General features: G+C 47.7%; 1 protein-coding gene across 2 annotated transcripts in view; it reads right to left on the reverse strand.

Annotated features, from left to right (window-relative positions):
• SPEG (striated muscle enriched protein kinase) overlaps positions 1 to 20,496 on the reverse strand; it is a 1,321,813-nt gene that overhangs the window by 152,389 nt on the left and 1,148,928 nt on the right. For both annotated transcript variants that reach the window (XM_069227158.1, XM_069227157.1), the window contains exon 36: positions 12,127 to 13,201. In XM_069227158.1, coding sequence (XP_069083259.1) covers positions 12,127 to 13,201 — 1,075 coding nt within the window. The remainder of the gene's footprint in view (positions 1 to 12,126; positions 13,202 to 20,496) is intronic.

Below are 20,496 nucleotides of genomic sequence, written 5' to 3' on the forward strand. Positions count from 1 at the left end.
ACCGGCATGGGACACCTCGTGGATGACTCTTGGGATCCTTCTGTATTGCCTGGACACCACAGCTGCCCTTCCACAAAACTGTTCTCAAAAAAAACTTCTTCAAGAAGGGTGGGCACTAGCCTCCTGCATCCCCTGTGCATCTCCGGGAGGCCTGGACTTTGTCCCCTCTTTCCTTAGGTCTTCTTCATCCGGAATCCAGGCCTGGGTTCCACCGAACTGGTCCATAGGCCACGACAGCAGCTGAACAAGGAGGTCCCCGTTGACTTCAATAGGAGGTTCTGACACAACTTCATCACTATGCACCTGGGCCTCCTGGTGTAGGTACTCCAATTCTGTGGGTATCCACAGGTGGGAGCACTGTTAAATCTTTCTTGTCCAAATGGGCTTTCTTAGGCTCCTCTGGGAAGGGTCCTGGAACACGAAAACTCTATCCTATGGACACATGACTCAGAGTAACATCTCTGCACATGGGCGCCTGGGGAATCCTACCTACTTACATTTGGGGTTTTAGTACTCCGCCAGTCTTGAAGATCCTTGGGTGGTAGTCTTGATTAGTTGTGATTTTCTTGTCCCATTTTTTTTGTATATGGTTTGGCCCCTTCAATAGGGGCTCATGTTATTTTACGCTTTTACTTCCCTGTTTCTAAGTATATTTTTGTGTGTATATATATTTCCGGTTAGGAGATACACCAAAATTTGGTTAGTACCTGTGTTTTAATAAATAATACATTATTTTTGTAACATTGGTGTGGTTCTTTCTTGTGTGAACATTACTGACTGACTAGTGTAGTATTTGCAATTGCTTTACACCCTCTCCAATAAGCCTTAATTGCACTCCACAGCTACCCCACAAAAGCTTTGATTATCTGGAACCACAAGCACTATCTCTAAGGGTTGCCTGGACTCAGTACAGGGTGCCTCACCTATAGGTGTACAACATATACTGAGCCAGCCTCCTACACCATGTCTCCTAGCTTTTTTCCTTTCTGCACCTTTTGGTCTCCAGTCTGACGATATCATGTGGCTCTGGTATAGAGCTCTCTGCAAGAGGTAGTTAGTTTTTTGGCCAGGTGTGTTAAAGTATTGTTTAGTGTCACAGTATCACTGGATAGCAGGATATCAATCTTTTAGAAAATAAATTATTGATCTATGATAAATGGCTGGATAAATACCTGGAGGAAGTCAGAATATGAGAATGTTATTCACTTCAAATTAGAACATTAAATTATTAGAAATTAGTGATGATTTACTTGATATATTCAATCGAGCCTGTGATTCAGGACAAAATATTTGGGGCCAGATGTACGCAGCTTTTTATCGTTTGCAAGCGGTCCGATTCACAGAATCGGGCTGTTTGCGGCCCCAAAAAAGCATTCTATGATGTACCAAGGCCAAATAGTGATCCTGTAACCTATTACCAAATCGCTATTTGGCTTTGCGATTCGGTATTAGGAAGGGGCGTGTTGAAGGAGTTCCTGCCTAATACAGAATCACAGTGGTATGCATGAATGTTCGCACTTTACCACTGTAGGAAACTGGCTCTGTATATACTATATCAAAATGAGATCTAGTGTGCATAGAGTCCAGGGGTTCTCCAGAAGCTTAACAGAGGCTAAAGTAGATAATACTAATGCTCTCTTTTGTGGTAGTGTGGTCGAGCAGTTAGGCTCATCAGAGGGTAGTGCAAAGCATTTGTTGTACACACACAGACAATAGAAGAAGCACACAAGACTTAAGTCCAGACCAATGGTTTTTATATGGCAAAATTATATTTTCTTAATTTATTTTTAGAACCACAAGATTCAATTTGCAGGTAAGTACTTCAATAATTCATATTTCACACATGTATCAACAGTACTTTGTTTGATATCGATGGAAGTTATACAGTTTGTATAATATTGGCAATTATCTGTTGTAAAAATGGACACTGCAATTTTCAGAACAGTTCCTGGGGGGTAAGAAATGTTAGTTCAATTTGCAGGTAAGTACAACACTTACAGTTACAGTCTCTAGAATTTAGGAAGTCCACCGGTTGGGGTTCAAGTTAACCCCAAACACCCACCACCAGCAACACGGGGCCGGCCGGTGTAGAGGTCAAAGATGAGCAATTTTAACGTAGGCTCCTATGGAGACAGGATGTACTCGGAATTAGGTCTGCCTGCAGGTAAGTACCCGCGACTCGGAGGGCAGACCAGGGGGATTAGAGGAGCACTGGAGGGGCCACAAGTAGGCACCAAACACACACCCTTAGCGGAACAGGGGTGGCCGGGTGCAGGGTGCAAACAGGACGTTGGGCTTCCAGTTCTCGTCTACGAGGGGGCCCCCGGGATCCCTCAGAGGCTGCAGGCGAGGTCCAAGGGGGCATCTCAGGCAAACCACTGGCTGGACAGGGAGGAGGGCCACCTGCTGAACATGTCTGCACCAGGTTTCGGTTTCTCCAAGGCCTGGAGGCTGCGGGTGCAGCGGATCCTTTGGCATTGGGTATCTTCATCCGGAGCTTTCGCGATCAGGGGGGTCCTCGGGATTCCCTCTGCAGGCGTCGTCGTGGAGGGGTGGAGAGGTCAACCCAGGTGATTCTGAACAAGTGTGTGGGGTGTGTCTGCTAGCAACAGGAATGGAGATTCCTGATGCCGGGTACATGACCGCCAGAATTTTCGTGGTGGGGCGGCCACCAAGAAAATGCTGGCGGTCTGCTAAGTCATAATACTGATGCCGGTATAACGGCTACCGCCGGGCCGGAGGTGCCACCGCAAGTCTGGCAGTCCAAGGACCGCCAGACTCGTAATGAAGGACTAAGGTGGTCATTCTGACCCTGGCGGTCTTTGACCGCCAGGGCGGAGGACCGCGGGAGCACCGCCGACAGGCCGGCGGTGCTCCAATGGGGATTCCGACCGCGGCGGTAAAGCCGCGGTCGGACCGGCACCACTGGCGGGGTCCCGCCAGTGTACCGCCGCCCCATTGAATCCTCCGCGGCGGCGCAGCTTGCTGCACCGCCGCGGGGATTCCGACCCCCCCTACCGCCATCCAGATCCCGGCGGTCGGACCGCTGGGATCCGGATGGCGGTAGGGGGGGTCGCGGGGCCCCTGGGGGCCCCTGCAGTGCCCATGCCACTGGCATGGGCATTGCAGGGGCCCCCGTAAGAGGGCCCCTACATGTATTTCACTGTCTGCTGCGCAGACAGTGAAATACGCGACGGGTGCAACTGCACCCGTCGCACAGCTTCCACTCCGCCGGCTCGATTCCGAGCCGGCTTCATCGTGGAAGCCTCTTTCCCGCTGGGCTGGCGGGCGGTCTGAAGGCGACCGCCCGCCAGCCCAGCGGGAAAGTCAGAATTACCGCCGCGGTCTTTCGACCGCGGAACGGTAATCTGACGGCGGGACTTTGGCGGGCGGCCTCCGCCGCCCGCCAAGGTCAGAATGAGGGCCTAAGTCTTGTTTGTGCTACCAGCCCTGGCCTTTGAGAGTATCTTTCTACATTATGGGTGAATATTTAAGTGGGCAAACTCATTCTGTTCAGGAGCCAAGCTGATAATTTCAGTGACTTGGGATCCGGGTGTAGGACTTGACCCTCGTTCATTGTTAGAAGATTTGGTGAGACCTTCAGTGGAATGTGATCTCTCTCCGAGAGTAGGAGCAGTTCCAAGAACCTATGCTGGCAAGGCCAATATGGGGCTTTCAGGATTAATCTGCAATGTTCTCTCTTGATTTTTGTTAGAACTCTTAAAATCAGGGGAATGAGTTGAAAAGCATAGGCAAATATTCCTCACCATGCCATTGAAAAGGCATTTCCCCACAACCCCAGATGGTGATCCCAGCTTGCGTAGAAGCAGCATTTGGTGTTCTGCGGGGTCGCAAGGAGATCTAGGTTGGGTTTGCCCCATTTTTCAAAGACTTGGTCCAGTGCTTCTTGATTCAATTCCCACTTGTGGCAGGATGATGTTATTCTGCCGAGAGTGTCTGCTGTCTTGTTCTGTTTCCCTGGTAGGTGTTCTGCTCTTAAACTCACCCCATTTTGAATAGCCTAATTCCAAATATTAAAAGATTCTCGAGTTAGGAGAAGAGACCTCGTTCCTCCCTGCTTGTTCAAGTAAAGCATTGTTGTATTGTCTGTCCTTATGAGAACAGCAGATTGCTTTATTCTGGGGAGGAGAACTTGTAGAGCCAGATATACTGCTTTGAGATCTAAGAAACTGATGTGACATTTTTGAAGAGAGCTCTTCCACCTTCCACTGACCTGTAGGTCTTGTAGATACGCCCCCACCCTTCCAGAGAGGCATCTGTGGTAATGACCAGTGGGGATCGTTGGAGTAGAAAAGAAAGGCCTACCGCAATGTATGATTGTTTTGTCCACCGGTGGAGTGCTTCGATCATGCGTAGAGTCACTGTGATAATGTAGTTGAATGAACTTGTCTTTTGAAGCCATTGAAGGTCTAATTCCTCCTGTAGGGGGCGCATTTTTAAATGGAAAAATGGAATTAGCTGAACGCAAGATGACATCATCCCCAAGAGAGACTTGCGTTCTGAATGAAACGTTTTTCCCTAAACCAGGGTTGCCAAAGAAATAAGTTTGGTTTGTCTTTCCAATGTGGGAAAGGCCTTGTCCTTGATCTTGTCTATTGTCGCTCCCAAGAATGTGGTTACTCTTTCTGGCAAGATCTTTGATTTGTTCCAATTTAGAGAGACACCCAGCTCGTTGAATAATTCCATGCAAGGTCTTGTTGAATTGTGAGCTGTGCAATTCGAATGTGCTTTTAAGAGCCAATCGTCTAAATATGGAAATATTTTATGCTTTTGCTTCATCTACCAAGATGCTACTGGAGCTAGACACTTTTTTAATATTCTGGGGGCTGATGAGGAACCCAGAACTGGAAGTGGCTGCCAGCTACTGTAAAACAAAGCAATGTTTGTGGGCAGGAGAGATTGGGATATGAAAACATGCATCCGGTAGATCCACAGTTGTCATAAAGTCTCAGTGGTTCATACGAAGGAGAATATCCTGCAATGTGACCATGCGGAAGGTTTGACGTTTGAGGTATTCATTGAGATTTCTGAGGTCGAGGATGGGATGCCATTCTTTCCAGTTCTTGCGTATTTGAAAGAAACTGGAGTAGTATCCTCTCCCTTTTTCTGAAGAAGGGACTCTTTCTATTGCTCCCTTACTTAGCATGGTCTTGACCTCTAACTTGAGCCACTTTAGATGTTTTTGAATGGAGGAATATGGAGTGTGTAAGCGGTATTTTGTTGAACTCTAAGGTAGTGCCAAATTGAACTATTTTTAATACCCACTGATCCAATTTTATTTCCTGACATTTTTTAAAGAAGTGCGATATTCTTTTCTCTTTTTTTAGATTCGGTGGTGACGAGGTAGCCAGATCCTAAAACTGATCACTGGTGACAACCTGTTTTTTTTCCTTGACGTACTCTTCCTCTAGAAGGAGGACTTATGTAGGCTGCTTGGGATGGTTGCCTCTGTGAATATTGTGTGTGAAACTGCTGAGTTGACACCGCGCAGGAGGGGTAGCGAAGGTGTTGAAAGCCCCCTCTGTGAGATGATTTTCCTCGTCCTTTGGAGCCAAGAAAAGGCAACTTTTTAAACAGAGGGGTACCCAGTGACCTGGCCGTGTCCGTGCTTGTAGGGCTTCATCTATGTGTTTGTCAAAGAGAGCCTCACCATCAAACGGAAGAACCAATATCTTATTCTGCACTCCTGGTCTAAAGGTAGTAGCCTTAAGCCAGCCTTGCCTATGAAGGACCGCAGCACCTGCCAGTTGCCTAAAAGCAGTGGTATCAATATCCATCATGCAGTTAATGATCTCAACCGAACTGCGCTCTCCTTCTAGCAAAATCTTTTGTGCTTCCGCCTTTGAGTCCTCCTGAAGCTGGTCCACATATGGAGCAATATCCACCCATAATTGCCTGTTATATCTATCCACAGCTAAGGAGTTTGCTACCCTAACCTTAAGCCCAGACATGGAGGAAAATCTTTTCCCAATGTTGTCTAATCTTCTTCCTTCTTTGTCTGGAGGTGCCACAATTGGTGTTGACGGATTCTTTGAACGCCTCTGCATTGCCTGTGTTATCACTGAATCTGGTGCCTCCTGGGGCTTTATACTTCTTGTCTTATCTTGGTAAGACAGCAGTTACTGTGGCTGGATTCTTCATAACCTTTAAACCTTCCCAGATATAACTTACTTGGGCATGGATCGTACACTCTTTTGAAAGGGCTCCTTAAAATCATAGAGGAAACAATCCATTTGTTTCGTTGGCATGGAGAGCGCGAATCTCTTTGCTGCTCTCTCAAGTAAATTATGGAAACCCCCAATGACTCCTGGGGGGGAATCCCATTCAATCAATCAATCAATCAATCAAGTGATTTGTAGAGCGCGCTACTCACCCGTTAGGGTCTCAAGGTGCTGAGGGGCAGGGTGGGTGCTACTGCTCGAACAGCCAGGTCTTGAGGCGTTTCCTGAAGGTCAGCAGGTCCTGGGTCTGTCGTAGGTGGACGGGGAGGGAGTTCCAGGTCCTGGCGGTGAGGTGTGAGAATGATCTGCCGCCGACTGTAGTTCGGTGTATGCGAGAAACGGTGGCGAGGGTGAGGTTGGCGGAGCTGAGTTGACGGCTGGGAGTGTAGAAGGTGAGTCGCTCGTTGAGGTAGGCAGGGCCAGCGTTGTGGAGTGCTTTGTGAGCGTGGATGAGTAGTTTGAAGGTGATCCTCTTGTTGAAGGGGAGACAGTGTAGATCTCTTAGGTGGGCTGAGGTGTGGTTGCGGTGTGGGATATTGAGGATGAGGCGTGCGGAGGCGTTCTGTATACGTTGCAGTTTTTTATAGAGCTTGGCCGTAGTTCCCACGAATAGAGCGTTGCCGTAGTCCAGTCTACTGCTGACGAGGGCCTGGGTGACCGTCCTTCTGGTTTCGGTGGGGATCCACCTGAAGATCTTGCGGAGCATGCGGAGGGTGTTGAAGCAGGAAGATGGAACAGTGTTGACTTGCTGGGTCATGGTGACCGATGAGTCTAGGATGAACTCAGTCGTGGAGGTTGGTTTTGGCGGTGGCGGGGTCCTTGGTGAGTGAGAGGATCAGCTCGGTGTCATCGGTGTAGGAGATGAGGTTGAGGTTATGGGATCGGACGATGTTGGCGAGCGGTGCCATGTAGATGTTAAAAAGGGCCGGGCTGAGTGACGAACCTTGGGGAACACCACAGATGGTCTTGGTGGCTTCAGAAAGTTAGGGAGGGAGGCGGAATCTCTGGGTTCTGCCGGAGAGAAAGGATGTGATCCAGTCCAGGGTTTTGTGGCAGATCCCTGCGTCGTGGAGGCATCTGAGAAGGGTGTGGTGGCAGACAGTGTTGAAGGCAGCTGAGAGGTCTAGGAGGATCAGGGTTGCAGTTTCGCCTTTGTCGAGCATGGTCCTGATGTCGTTGGTTGCGGCGATGAGGGTGGTATTGGTGCTGTGGTTGCTACGGAAACCTTATTGAGAAGTGTCCAGCATGTAGTTGTCTTCCAGGAAGTGGGTCAGTTGGCCAGTGACGATCTTCTCAATGACCTTCGCTGGGAAGGGAAAGAGGGAGATGGGCCGGTAGTTCTTGGGATCTCTGGGGTCTGCTTTGGGTTTCTTTAGCAGGGCGTCGACTTTGGCGTGCTTCCAACTTTCTGGGAAGGTGGCGGTCTCGAAGGAGCTGTTGACGATCATACGGAGTTGGGGGGGATGATGGGGCTTGCTTTGTTGAAGACATGGTGGGGCAGGGGTCGGAGGGTTAGCCGTACTGGATGGTGCTCATGGTTTTGATGGTGTCTTCGAAGTTGATGTGGGTCCAGGAGAGCAAGAGGTTGGTGTGGCTGGGGTCCGGTGCATCAGGGTTTGTGGTGGCCGCGGCGGTCGTAGGGGTCGAGGTGTTGAAGTTGTCGTGGATGTCTGTGATCTTGTGGTGAAAGAAGGTGGAGAGGGAGTCGCAGAGGTCTTATGAAGGAGGGGTGTCGTTGGAGCAGGACCTGGGGTTGGCGAGTTTCTTAACGATGTTGAAGAGCTCTTTGCTGTTGTAAGCATTGTTGTCGATGCGTTCCTTGTAGAAGGATCTCTTGATGGTCTGGATGAGCTGCTGGCGCTTGCAGATGGCGATCTTGAGGGCGGCGTGGTTGCTTTCTGTTTGTTCGTGGCGCCATTTCTTCTCAATTTTTCAGCACTCCTGATTGGAGGCCTGAAGGTGGGCGGTGAACCAGATGGCCTTAGTGCTGGTGTGGCTGTTGGAGGGTTTCCTGATCGGGGCGAAGGTGTTAGCCGAGTCGTCTGTCCATTGTCTGAGGACAGATTGTGTGTCCTGAAGTTCTCCTTCCTTCCTCTCCTCATCTGTGTGCTGCAGAAATGTTCTCTGCGGGTACTCCTCACTGACATGAGCAAAGATGTAGGTCTCGGTGCTGGAGTGGAAGGATGGGGTAAGAAAGGTAGAGGTTCTGTAGGAATTTTTTCCGACGGTGCTGTTGTTGACGGAAACCTCTTCTTGTAGTCCGACAACATAAATTGGAGGTTAGTAATGAGGGAGCTTGGAAGACCCACCATCTCCTCTTGCACAGGTTGCTGGTATTGTTGAGGAGTATAATATTGTCAATCATACTCTTGGTGATATTCCTCTTCTTATTATTGATATTTGACGTGGAGCTGAGAAGGACTATGAGCAACCCCAAATGGCCCCTCTTCATTCGAATCTTCTTTCAAAAGATGGGCTGTAACTAAAGGTGTGACTTTACTTGTAGATGTGCCGTGTGGTGGTAATTCATCACTTCTGTTTGAAGTCTGAGTTTTTCTTCTCGTCAACAGTACTGTTGACGAAGTTATCAACGATGTCGTTGCTGCATGCAAGGGTCTGACATTGGTCGGTGGCGGCAGTGTTATCGATGTTGTCACCGTCACTGGGATGACCATCGACGACAGGGTCACCAGTGTTGTCGTCGACGATTTTATCTTCAATGTCGACAGTCTGGTTTTGGATACCGTTGACGTAGACGTTGTCGGCGAGCAAGAGGTAATGGTTGACAAGCTGGAGACAGTGGATGTGGTCGTCATTAATGAAGCCGCCTAAAGTTTAGTCCTTTTTTACAAAATGACTTGAATAGATTACTTAAGAGTAAGGCCTTAGGCCTCCATTGCTACGTCTATGGAGGCATTATCTTTTCTAAGGTACCGGGGACTTCCTTCTCGACGACGGGGAATGATTCAACCATGTGAATCAATGTAAGTTAATAGGTGACCCCTTAAAGTGTTCTGAGATCCACTTAGTACGAGTTGGAAAAAAGAAATGAAGCTGTGAGGCGAACTGCTACTGTAGTGCATGCTTGGAGATCAAACCTGCTGGCTCTTTAAAACAGCTGTGCCTGTTTTTAAAATTGTGAACTTTTAACCCGAGAGACAAAATTTCCTTTATGTGTCTCTCTGTCATATAGGGTATTTCATGATCAAATCTAAAACTTCAGCACAGTTGTTGTTAGATGCTGTAATGTTGCTTTTTGTATTGTTTTGAAGGGGTTACTACAGAATGTTTTTTAGAGAAAAATGGAGCTTTTAAATTTAAGACATTCATGATGATTTTTTTATTTTAGAAAAAGAGGTGTTCTAGGTTCCTCACATGCAGGCAGGAATATTTATTACTACCTGTGATGGAGGAGCATGTTGATACCATAGGCTTTGAAAACCGCAATGTATTCTCCTCTGGGTCAAAGGTTTAAAGGATATAATCAGAGGTCGGGAATTTGTCAGTCTCTTCGTTGATGAATACAATTTTTCCAGCCTCGTACTTACCTTCCTGACTAGAAACTGTGTTAGTGGTATACCTAGTTGAACCACAGAAGACACTTCGACTTCCTGGAGCACTTGAGAAGTTATGCTTTCAGCCATCATGGACCTGATGGGTGTGAGTGGATTATTCAGTGACAAGAGCCATGACAAAGATCTCTTTGCTAACAAGAGGATCCCCAGGAAGTTTTTCACTGATGAAGACATATGCAGGGTGGGCAATGCAGTTATTGACAATGGGGTGTTCAACAAGATTGATGAAGCCTTTGTTTTTGACTTTGAGGTACTTCTCAACAAGAGTTTTAGCAGCAACAAGAATTTCCATTTAATAGTAGGTATAGGTTTTGTACCCATGTGAGAAGGTCATCTAAAGACACAATTTTCACCCTTTTTTGTATGCAAATTCTGGAACCTATGAAGGGAGGGTGGAATGCACAGCTTCAGGAAACCCAATAGGTCATAAATTAACCTTAAATGTATATTAGTCCTTAGCATTGCAAGTTGGAGAGATTATATTAAAAAATGCATCTTCAATGGTTCTCTTTCTTTTTGCTGTATTGAAGCCTAAAGGGCAGTGGCACTCAGAGCTCCTCCACCCCATTGCCTCCCTCGCAGGTCATACAACTAGATGGGTTGACTATAGAGAGTGCAATGTTAAATGGGTGATATGATCACTACTTTAACAGTACCAACCAAGAACTCCCCGTATGACGACAGGGAATAATTCAAACATATGACATATATCCAGTGCTGTAGACCTCTATGGGTTCTTGTGGTTAGACAGTGTTCCACTTAATGAGCTTAGCTATGGGTCCCCTTCCTAGTTACAGCAGGCAAAAGATGCTGCTCAAAGCGTCATGTAGATCACCTAGCTCTACCTGTTTATGGTGGTTACTACACTTTAACATCCTGCTTACTTGAAGACTGGAGATGATGAATGCTGCAGCTACTTAAGGACATTGGTGGTCATTACGACCCTGGCGGTGGCATCCGTACTGCCAACAGGCTGGCGGTACGGAGACCAGTATTACGACCGCAGCGTTAGCGCTGCGGTCGCACGGCCGGGGCCGGCGGTTTCCCCCAGTTTTAGCCCCTGAGGTGATAATCCGCCAGGGCAGCGCTGCCCTGGGGATTATGACCCCCCTACCGCCAGCCTGTTTCTGGCGGTTTGAAGAGGCTGGCGGTAAGGGGTGTCCTGGGGCCCCCTAACAGGGCCCCGGCCAGCTTTTCACTGTCTGCATAGCAGACAGTGAAAAGCGCGACGGGTGCTACTGCACCCGTTGCACCGCCACAACACCGCCGGCTCCGTTAGGAGCCGGCTCCTATGTTGCGGCCTCATCCCCGCTGGGCCGGTGGGCGTAAACTTGGTTTGCGCCCGCCGGCCCAGCGGGGATGTCGTAATGGGGTCCGCAGGAGTGTGACCGCATTGGCGGCCGCACAGCGGTTACCGCTCCGCCCGCCAAGCTCGTAATGACCCCCATTGTATTCAACAGCCTTGGCACAACATAGCACAATTATTGACAAGTTACTGAAACATAATCGCACCTGTGCCATCCTAAAAGAAGGCAAATAAATCTTAGCAACTGGTATAGATGCATCCATGGAATGACGCACTACCATCATCATAATCAAATGTTTATTTTGGCTAACGTAGTAACAATAAAAACATACATGTACAAACTCATCACCAAAACCGTACAAATCATACCACTAATCAACTCACTGTCATAAAATTTATATGAAATTACAGGTTATCTTATTCTCTGTTACTCAGTTTAGCCACAGCCAAAGATGACATATATCAAAGGTTACACAACAAATACTGAAAGAAATACCAGTGTTCAGGAATGGTATTATACTTTTGTTGCACAAGGGACTATAAACTGTGACCTACAGAACTTTCCATGGTTAGGTACCTTGATGCCTGACCAGAGCATTCTTACTCTATCAGCTGACCAGACATCTAAATCCTGACGGTTAGCCACTTTTTAAAATACAGATATTTTAGGAATGGTGGGGGAGGCTTTAGGATCATGCACCTGTTGTAGTGTCCAGATATTCCCTTTGGGCTTTAACTGCATAAATTGACTGATTGATTGATTGACTGATGGATTGAAGGCCTCTTCTTCTGGCACTCCTTAGTTCTAAATCTTAGCTATAAACCTGACCATTTGTTTTATGAATCCTAAACCTCTTAACTGGCTTGTAATTTCTTTTCCTTTCTGCATCCCAATCTTTCTATCTTTTTTTTAGCGCTAGTAAGTGGTGATCTTGCATCCTCAGCACAATGAAAAAGCATACCAAATAAACTTGGAAACATAGTAGGTTTGCCAAAATCTTACCTTGCTTTCTCATCCAGGAAAGTGTATGGCTTCTGGGGAACTCCTTGTCGCAGGGCAGTACCATCCTTCCCTGCAGGTGTTGTCCTTCCTGATGGAGTGTATCTTGCGTCCTTTCCTGGTGTGACGCTCTTCACAATAAATCTTGTTGCCACTGTCTTGCCTGAAGTTGTTGGCATGGAACTGACAGGGGTCAGTGGGTCTGGACTGGTTGGTGACACTGGGGAAGGGGGCAAGGAAACTGGAGAAGGTGTGTTAGGTGGCACAGAAATGAAAGAGGTGACCATGTAGGTAGGTGCAGGTGACGTGGATCCTTTATGGGCAGTTGGCACTGGGGAAGGAGAAACTAAAGCTGGTGGAATTGGTGAGATGTCCTGTGTGGGAGAAATGGATAAAGATTTAGGGAGTGTTTCTAGTGGAGGTGAGGCACCTGGAGAAGGTACAGGAGTAATCGCAGTAGCAGAAGGTGCAGGTGATGTTACACAAGGTAACGTTACTAACTCCTCTGGGTCAGACAATATTTTAACATTTTGCACACTGGACACAGGCATGGGTTTTGTGGTCACGGTTACCTGTGAAAAAGAAAGGGGTGGAGGAGGCATTCTGCCAGGGGACAGTGGAACTTCTGAGGGTATGGACACAGTGACTGAAGAAAGACGTGCAGGAACTGTGGTCTGAAAAGTAGAGGCTGGGGAGACCAATGGCGAAGAAGTGCGTTGGGGAGACACTGAGGAATTCACCTCCCTATCAGTGGAAGGCACATTTCTGGCTGCAGCTGGAAAATGGGATGTTGTAACTTTGTGAGGAGTTGGAAGTTGATTAACAGAAGTGCCACCAACAGTGGATACTGCCTCTGTCTGGGAAGGGGGTGAAACCATTCTGGGTGTGGTTGGCTGAGTGGCAATAACACCGCGGTGCTTCCTTGGAGGTGTTGGTGGCGGTGGGCCTTTTGCAAGCCGAGGGGCTTGAGCCTGGGTTGTTTGGATAGATTCTGCAGGTCGCGCAGCTGTTGAAGTTGTTTTTATTGATGTTCCTGATTCTGAGGTGGCTCTTTTAGTTGTGGGAGTTACCTTAGAATCTAAAAGGGAAAACAAAGATAATATACACTTGTTATATTCACCATGTAATGGCAATGTACTTCAACAGATGGCTTCTTTAGATTCAGTCCTGGTAAACATACTTATTAGAAAGTCATCTGTCATGCTGAAGAAAAAGGGTACTGATGGAGACCATTAAGATCACACAAACTCCATGCTAGGGAGAACCAAGGGAGACAATCAAACATTTATCAAAAGTAAGCTTGCCTTGTCATTTGGCAATGTTTGACCAGGTTGAAGGCACACTTTCAAAATTCTTAGAGGGAAAGTATGCATTTAAACAAAAAGCAAAATACTCAACGAATAAAGAATGCAAGGTTCCAACCAATTAAAAAAATGTAGGGTAATGTATTAGGTATTACCAGCAAAGGATTAATGAAAATGGCAACGGAAAAGTAAAAATTGTCATTGTAGAGATGATGGCTTAACTAGTTTGGCTTCAAATGGTTTAAATATGAAACACAAATGTACAAAGGCAAAAATTTAATAAGTTACTTACATGTAACTGTAGTTCTCCAATGTTGGAAACTTTCATAGATTCACACGCTTGAAACCTTCCCAGTCGACAAGATAGGAGTCCCCGGTGTAATACAGAAGCTACGCTCAAATACATATAAACATTACATGCATTGGGCTTTTACTCAGAAACATATCACAGTCATTTTGTAAAAAAGGACCCAACTCTAGAATCCACCAATCAGATTACACCACCCTCTAGAACCCTCCTGTGAGGAGCTGCCTTCCCTCAGATTTTCCAAGCACTAGTGCTGCAGTAGAGGAACTACTAAGAGAATGAAGGTGAGATCCCCATGGGAGGTGGTTGGGTCGCATGTGAATCTATGAAAGTTTCCAATTCTGGAGAACTACAGTTACAGGTAAGTAACTTATTTCTTTCTCCAGTACTGGAACTTTCATAGATTTACATGCTTGAATCAGAATAGCAAGCAGTGAGCAGCACATTTTCTGTGTGTACCATATTAACATACTGTTATTTAAGAGACAGTGCGAACAGTTCTCACAGCTTATGCTTGTTGTTTAGAGTCTGGAGAATAGAAAGTTATTACGCTACAGAAAATGTGACATGAAACAGTACAAGCGGATGGTGGGAACAACAACTGGCTCACCTTCATTGGAACAGATGTCTAAGGACTGCTTGTCCAACCACTGCATCCCAGAGCGTCTCTGTATCCAGGAAATAGTGCCTTGTGAAAGTATGTGCTGTCTTCCACGTTGCAGCTCGACAGATGTCCGGAATCGATATACCTGAGAACAATGCACAGGACGTGGATATGGCTCTGGTGGAATGTGTATGCACCTTAGTATCCAACGGTCGACTGGCTTTCTGATGACAAAAGACAATTGCATTTTTAATCCACGGAGAAATAGTCTGTTTAGTTACTGGGTATCCTTTTCTAGGGGCACTAAAGGCTATGAAAAGCTGATTTGTTCTTCTAAAGGTCTTCGTCCTGTCCAAATAACACTTGAGGCATCTCTTCAGATAAAGCAAATGAAGGGATCTCTCTGCAGCAGTTTGGGGCTTTGGGAAGAATGACCTCAGTACTACAGGTTCATTAATATGAAAGTCCGAAGGCACCTTGGGGATGAATTTAAAATTGTAAGAAGGGTTTCTGTATTGTAAAATCCTGGATTTCGCTGACCCTACGTGCGGAAGTAAGGGCAAGGAGGAGAGCCACTTTCCAGGTGAGGTATTTGATGTCTGCCATAGGTATGGGCTCGAAGGGCTCCTTCATCAGCTGGCCTAGGACTGTGTTAAATTGCCATGCCGGAGGAGGGGCTCTCACCGGAAGAAAGACCTTTCAAGAATTGTTGTATAAGCCTTTGAAAACACAGAGATGGTTTACCGGACATTCTCCTGTACCGAGAAATGAACTTTGATGGACGCATGGGCAAGTCCTGAGCGTGCTAGTTGCAACAAGTATGGTAAGACCTTTTCTAGGGCGGAGGAGAGAGGGTGCATACTCATGGACTCACACCACAGACAAAATTGCTTCCACTTTAGGCAGAACATTTAATTTGTGCTATCCGCCGGGGCTTTAGCAAGGACATCCCTGCAATCCTTTGTATGTCTAAGCAGCTGAATTCGTTGAATTCAGGAGCCATGCTGATAAGCTCAGAGATTTGGGATCCAGGTGTCTTACTTGGCCCTGGTTGATGGGGAGCAACTCTGGAATCGGCTTTACCTTGATGGGCGGACTTGCAGAATGTAGCAGTAACTCCATGTATCAAGGTTGATGTGGCCACGCTGGAGCTATTAGGATTATCTGGCAGGGTTCCGAGAAGGTTGATATGAAGTGTGGTGAGAGGGAGGGAGAATTGAAAGTGCTTGCCGGCTACCATGAATCTCAGGAACTTTCTGTGTTTGGGTGAATGGAAATATGAAAGTAGACATCTTGAAGATCCAGGGAAGTCTTATAGTTTGATCTGTTTAGAAGCTGTAGGATCTCTTGCAATGTGACCATACGGAATGTTTGCTTTTTCAGGTATTTGTTTAGTTCCCTTAAGTCTAGTATTGGCCTCCACAAATGAGACCTTTTCCAAATCAGGAAGAAGGGAAGTAGAAGCCTCTCCCCCTCTGGGTATGGGGTACAACCTCTAATTGCTCCTTTGCTCAACATGGTCTCCACTTCCAAATTGAGCAGACGCAGATGTCTTTGCTGCACCTGGGGTGGTGGCGTCACTGAGGGTATCTGTATGAACTCTAGGAGGTGGCCAAATTGTATTACAGTGTAGTACCCATTTGTCCATGAAAAGCTGATGGGGAAGAACGGGAGGAAGCCGGTGCTTAAAGCCAGTCATTGCCTACGGGTGGCTTCTATAGTTTGCCTTTCCGGACTTTCCCCTGTGAGGAGGTCTGCTGTAAGCCGCTGGGGGCGGCTGCCTCTGCTAATATTGGGGTGTGGAAGGTGGTGGAGTACGATGGAGATCTGTACTGTTGGTATCCTCCACGAAATTAAGGTTGCCCTCCGCCCTTGGCTCCAAGAAAAGGCACTTTCCTATACAGCAGAGTTCCCAGCGATCTGGCAGTATCAGTGTCTCACTTTATGGTTTGAAGCACGTCATCGACATGCTTCCCAAATGGCACCTCTCCCTCATAGGGAAGATCTAAAATAGGGATAGGGATGTGCTCCCATCCCCAAAGGGAGGGAGCAAAAGGAGGGTGTAGCCACCCTCAAGTACGGTAGCCATTGGCTACTGCCCTGTGACCCTAACACACCCCTAAATTCAGTATTTAGGGGCGACCCTGAACCCAGGATTGCAGATTCCTGGAGACCTAACAAGAAGAAGGACTGCTGACCTGAAAACCCCACAGAGAAGGAGACGACAACTGCTTTGGCCCCAGCCATACTGGCCTGTCTCCTGATTCAAAGAACCTGCAAAAGCGATGCATCCTGCGGGACCAGCGACCTCTGCCGACTCAGAGGACTGCCCTGCAACTCCAAAGGACCAAGAAACTCTTGTGGACAGCGGCCCTGTCCAAAGCACCAAGAAGAAACCATCTTTAGAGGGACTCTCACCTCACTCCAGAAGCGTGAGTCCCCACCACTCTGCACCAACGCCCCTGGCCCATGTCCAGAGAAACCAACGCAGCAGAGAGGACCCACAAGTGATTCCAACTACGTGTCCACCCTGATCCGACCTCCCTGCACCCCCATGACGACGCCTACAGAGGGAATCCAGAGGACCCCCCTGACCACGACTACCCGGTAACAAAGAAACTCGACGCCTGAAAGAAGCACTGCACCTGCAGCCCCCAGGCCTGTAAAGAACCACCCACCGGTAAAGTAGTGACCAGCAGGCAGCCCTCACCCTTGCCCAGTCGGTGGCTGGTCCGAGAAGCCCCCTGTGCCCTGCCTGCATCGTGTGAGTGACCCCCGGGTCCCTCCATTGATTTCTATACAAAACCCGACGCCTTGTTTGCACACTGCAACCGGGCGCCTCTGTGCCGCTGAGGGTGTATTTTGAGTGCCTGTTTCGGACCACCCCCAGTGCTCTACAAAACCCCTACTGGTCTGCTAGCCGAGGAGGCAGGTACATAAGACATGTACTTTTGGTATTTGATAACGTAACAATCCGCCTGCTCAAATTCAAATTTATCCTTGAAAGTTAAAGCCAAGTGTTTAGAGCAAAGCCCACCTTTTCATGCCTTATGTGCCCTAAGACATAAGGAACAATCCTGTGTAACCTGGATTCTGCTGATCAATGTATACTTAGGAATTATAGAAAAAACATTTAGAAGGCAAAACTACATTTCATAGAGAAATAACTGAATGAGATTGTGTTGATTTCAAAGGGAAAAAAACCCAGCATCAAATCCAAATATGGAAATGACTTCAAATACACTAGGCAAAACTCATCACGATAATGGTGTCAATAAAGTTTATCAAGAAAATGTATATATCACATGCAATCTTTGTATGTTGATCCCAATCTAACTAACTTAGAAAGGGGGGTTTCAGGAGCATTATTTGTCCACTCCTTGCAATCTGCTACTACTGGAGTTCTCCAACTACCTTCATCATATTTTAGCATAGAGAGAATTGTAAAGGTTTTGGGCAGCTGCAGACAGAATGTGACTACTAGACCACATTTTCTTAAGTGACAACCATTAAGAATAACATAACATAGTGGTTGAAATTGTTTGTCAAGCACAAAATTAGATAGAGGTGCAAAGTATTGCCCCACGTTCTTGGAAGTGTTCAATTTTGCAGCCAGCACTTAGGATCCAGATAACTGACAGAAGCTGGTGACTGCTAACTGTTGATGCAAAGAAAAAAGCATGGCTGTTGTTAGAGGACCTTGAAACAAGGGTAGCAGCTAGGGGATTTGTTTCCTTTTTTCAAACAGAATTGCACACTGTGTGGTTTATGAGACAATAGTTGGATAGATTGGGTTTTCTTCTCGCTATATCCACGTCCTCAAAGTCAAGCAGTGTAGGAACTTGACCTGGCTTGTGGTGGGTACCAGAGGAAGAAGCTTGGTGTTTTGGAAGAATTAAGAGTACTAGGAACTTCCCCTTTGGAGGATGGATGTCCCATGTCGTGAAGAAGCTTGCAGAGGTGTTCCCACGCAGAAAGACCGCAAACAAGCCTGGCTAGCTGCAAGGGTCGTGGTTAGGGTTTTTGGATGCTGCTGTGGCCCAGGAGGGACCAGGATGTCACCACTTGGATGACGAGGCAGAGGGGGCACCCAGCAAGTCACGGAGCCCTCACAGAAGCAGGCAGCACCCGCAGAAGTACCGGAACAGGCACTTGGAAGAAGAGTGAACCGGAGTCCACGCGAAGTCACAAAAGGGAGTCCCACAACGCCGGAGGACAACTCAGAAGGTTGTGCACTGCAGGTTAGAGTGTCGGGGACCCAGGCCTGGCTGTGCACGAAGGAAATCCTGGAAGAGTGCACAGGAGCCGGAGCAGCTGCAAATCACGCGGTACCCAGCAATGCAGTCTAGCGTGGAGAGGCAAGGACTTACCTCCCCCAAACTTGGACTGAAGAGTCACTGGGCTGTGGGAGTCACTTGGACAGAGTTGCTGAGTTCCAGGGACCACACTCGTCGTGCTGAGAGGGGACCCAGAAGACCGGTGATGCAGTCTTTTGTTGCCTGCGGTTGCAGGGGGAAGATTCCGTCGACCCACAGGAGATTTCTTCAGAGCTCCTGGTGTACTGAGGAGGCATGCTACCCCCAGAGCATGCACCACCTGGAAACAGTCGAGAAAGCCGGCAGGATGAAGCGATACAAGGTTGCTAGTAGTCGTCTTGCTACTTTGTTGCTGTTTTGCAGGCGTCCTGAGCAGTCAGCGGTCGATCCTTTGGCAGAAAGTGAAGAGCGAGATGCAGAGAAACTCTGGTGAGCTCTTGCATTCGTTATCTCAAGAATACCCCAAAGCAGAGAACCCTAAATAGCCAGAAAAGGAGGTTTGGTTACTTATGAAGGAGGATTGGCTCCTAACAGAGGTAAGAGCCTATCAGAAGGAGTCTCTGACTTCACCTGCTGGCCCTGGCCAGTCAGAGCAGTCCAGTGTGCCAACACACCTCTGAATCCAGGATGGCAGAGGTCTGGGGCACACTGGAGGAGCTCTGGGCACCTCCACTGGGAGGTGCGGGTCAGGGGAGTGGTCACTCCCCTTTCCTTTGTCCAGTTTCGCGCCAGAGCAGGGCTGGGGGATCCCTAAACCAGTGTAGACTGGCTTATGCAGAGATGGGTACCATCTGTGCCCATCAAAGCATTTCCAGAGGCCGGGGGAGGCTACTCCTCCCCAGCCCTGACACCTATTTCCAAAGGGAGAGGGTGTAACACCCTCTCTCAGACGAAGCCCTTTGTTCTGCCTTCCTGGGCCAGGCCTGCCTGGACCCCAGGAGGGCAGAAACCTGTCTGAGGGGTTGGCAGCAGCAGCAGCTGCAGTGAAAACCCTGGAAAGGCAGTTTGGCAGTACCCGGGTTCTGTGCTAGAGACCCGGGGGATCATGGAATTGTCCCCCCAATGCCAGAATGGCATTGGGGTGACAATTCCATGATCTTAGACGTGTTACATGGCCATGTTGGGAGTTACCAGTGTGACGCTGTACATAGGTAGTGACCTATGTACAGTGCACGCGTGTAATGGTGTCCCCGCACTCACAAAGTCCGGGGAATTTGCCCTGAACGATGTGGGGGCACCTTGGCTAGTGCCAGGGTGCCCTCACACTAAGTAACTTTGCACCCAACCTTCACCAGGTGAAGGTTAGACATATAGGTGACTTATAAGTTACTTAAGTGTAGTGGTAAATGGCTGTGAAATAACGTGGACGTTATTTCACTCAGGCTGCACTGGCAGGCCTGTGTAAGAATTGTCAGAGCTCCCTATGGGTGGCAAAAGAAATGCTGCAGCCCATAGGGATCTCCTGGAACCCCAATACCCTGGGTACCTCAGTACCGTATACTAGGGAATTATATGGGTGTACCAGTATGCCAATGTGAATTGGTGAAATTGGTCACTAGCCTGTTAGTGACAATTTGGAAAGCAGAGAGAGCATAACCACTGAGGTTCTGGTTAGCAGAGCCTCAGTGAGACAGTTAGTCATCACACAGGGAACACATACAGGGCATATACCTATAAGCACTGGGGCCCTGCCTGGCACATTGACACATAAAACAACATATATACAGTGAAATATGGGGGTAACATGCCAGGCAAGATGGTACTTTCCTACAAGCAGTATGTCTGATTTATTGAATTCAGCGCAGCATTTGACGAACTATACAAGAGCTTGTCGTATATACT

This window comes from Pleurodeles waltl, chromosome 3_2 (genome assembly GCF_031143425.1).
Source record: "Pleurodeles waltl isolate 20211129_DDA chromosome 3_2, aPleWal1.hap1.20221129, whole genome shotgun sequence".
Classification (NCBI taxonomy): domain Eukaryota; kingdom Metazoa; phylum Chordata; class Amphibia; order Caudata; family Salamandridae; genus Pleurodeles; species Pleurodeles waltl.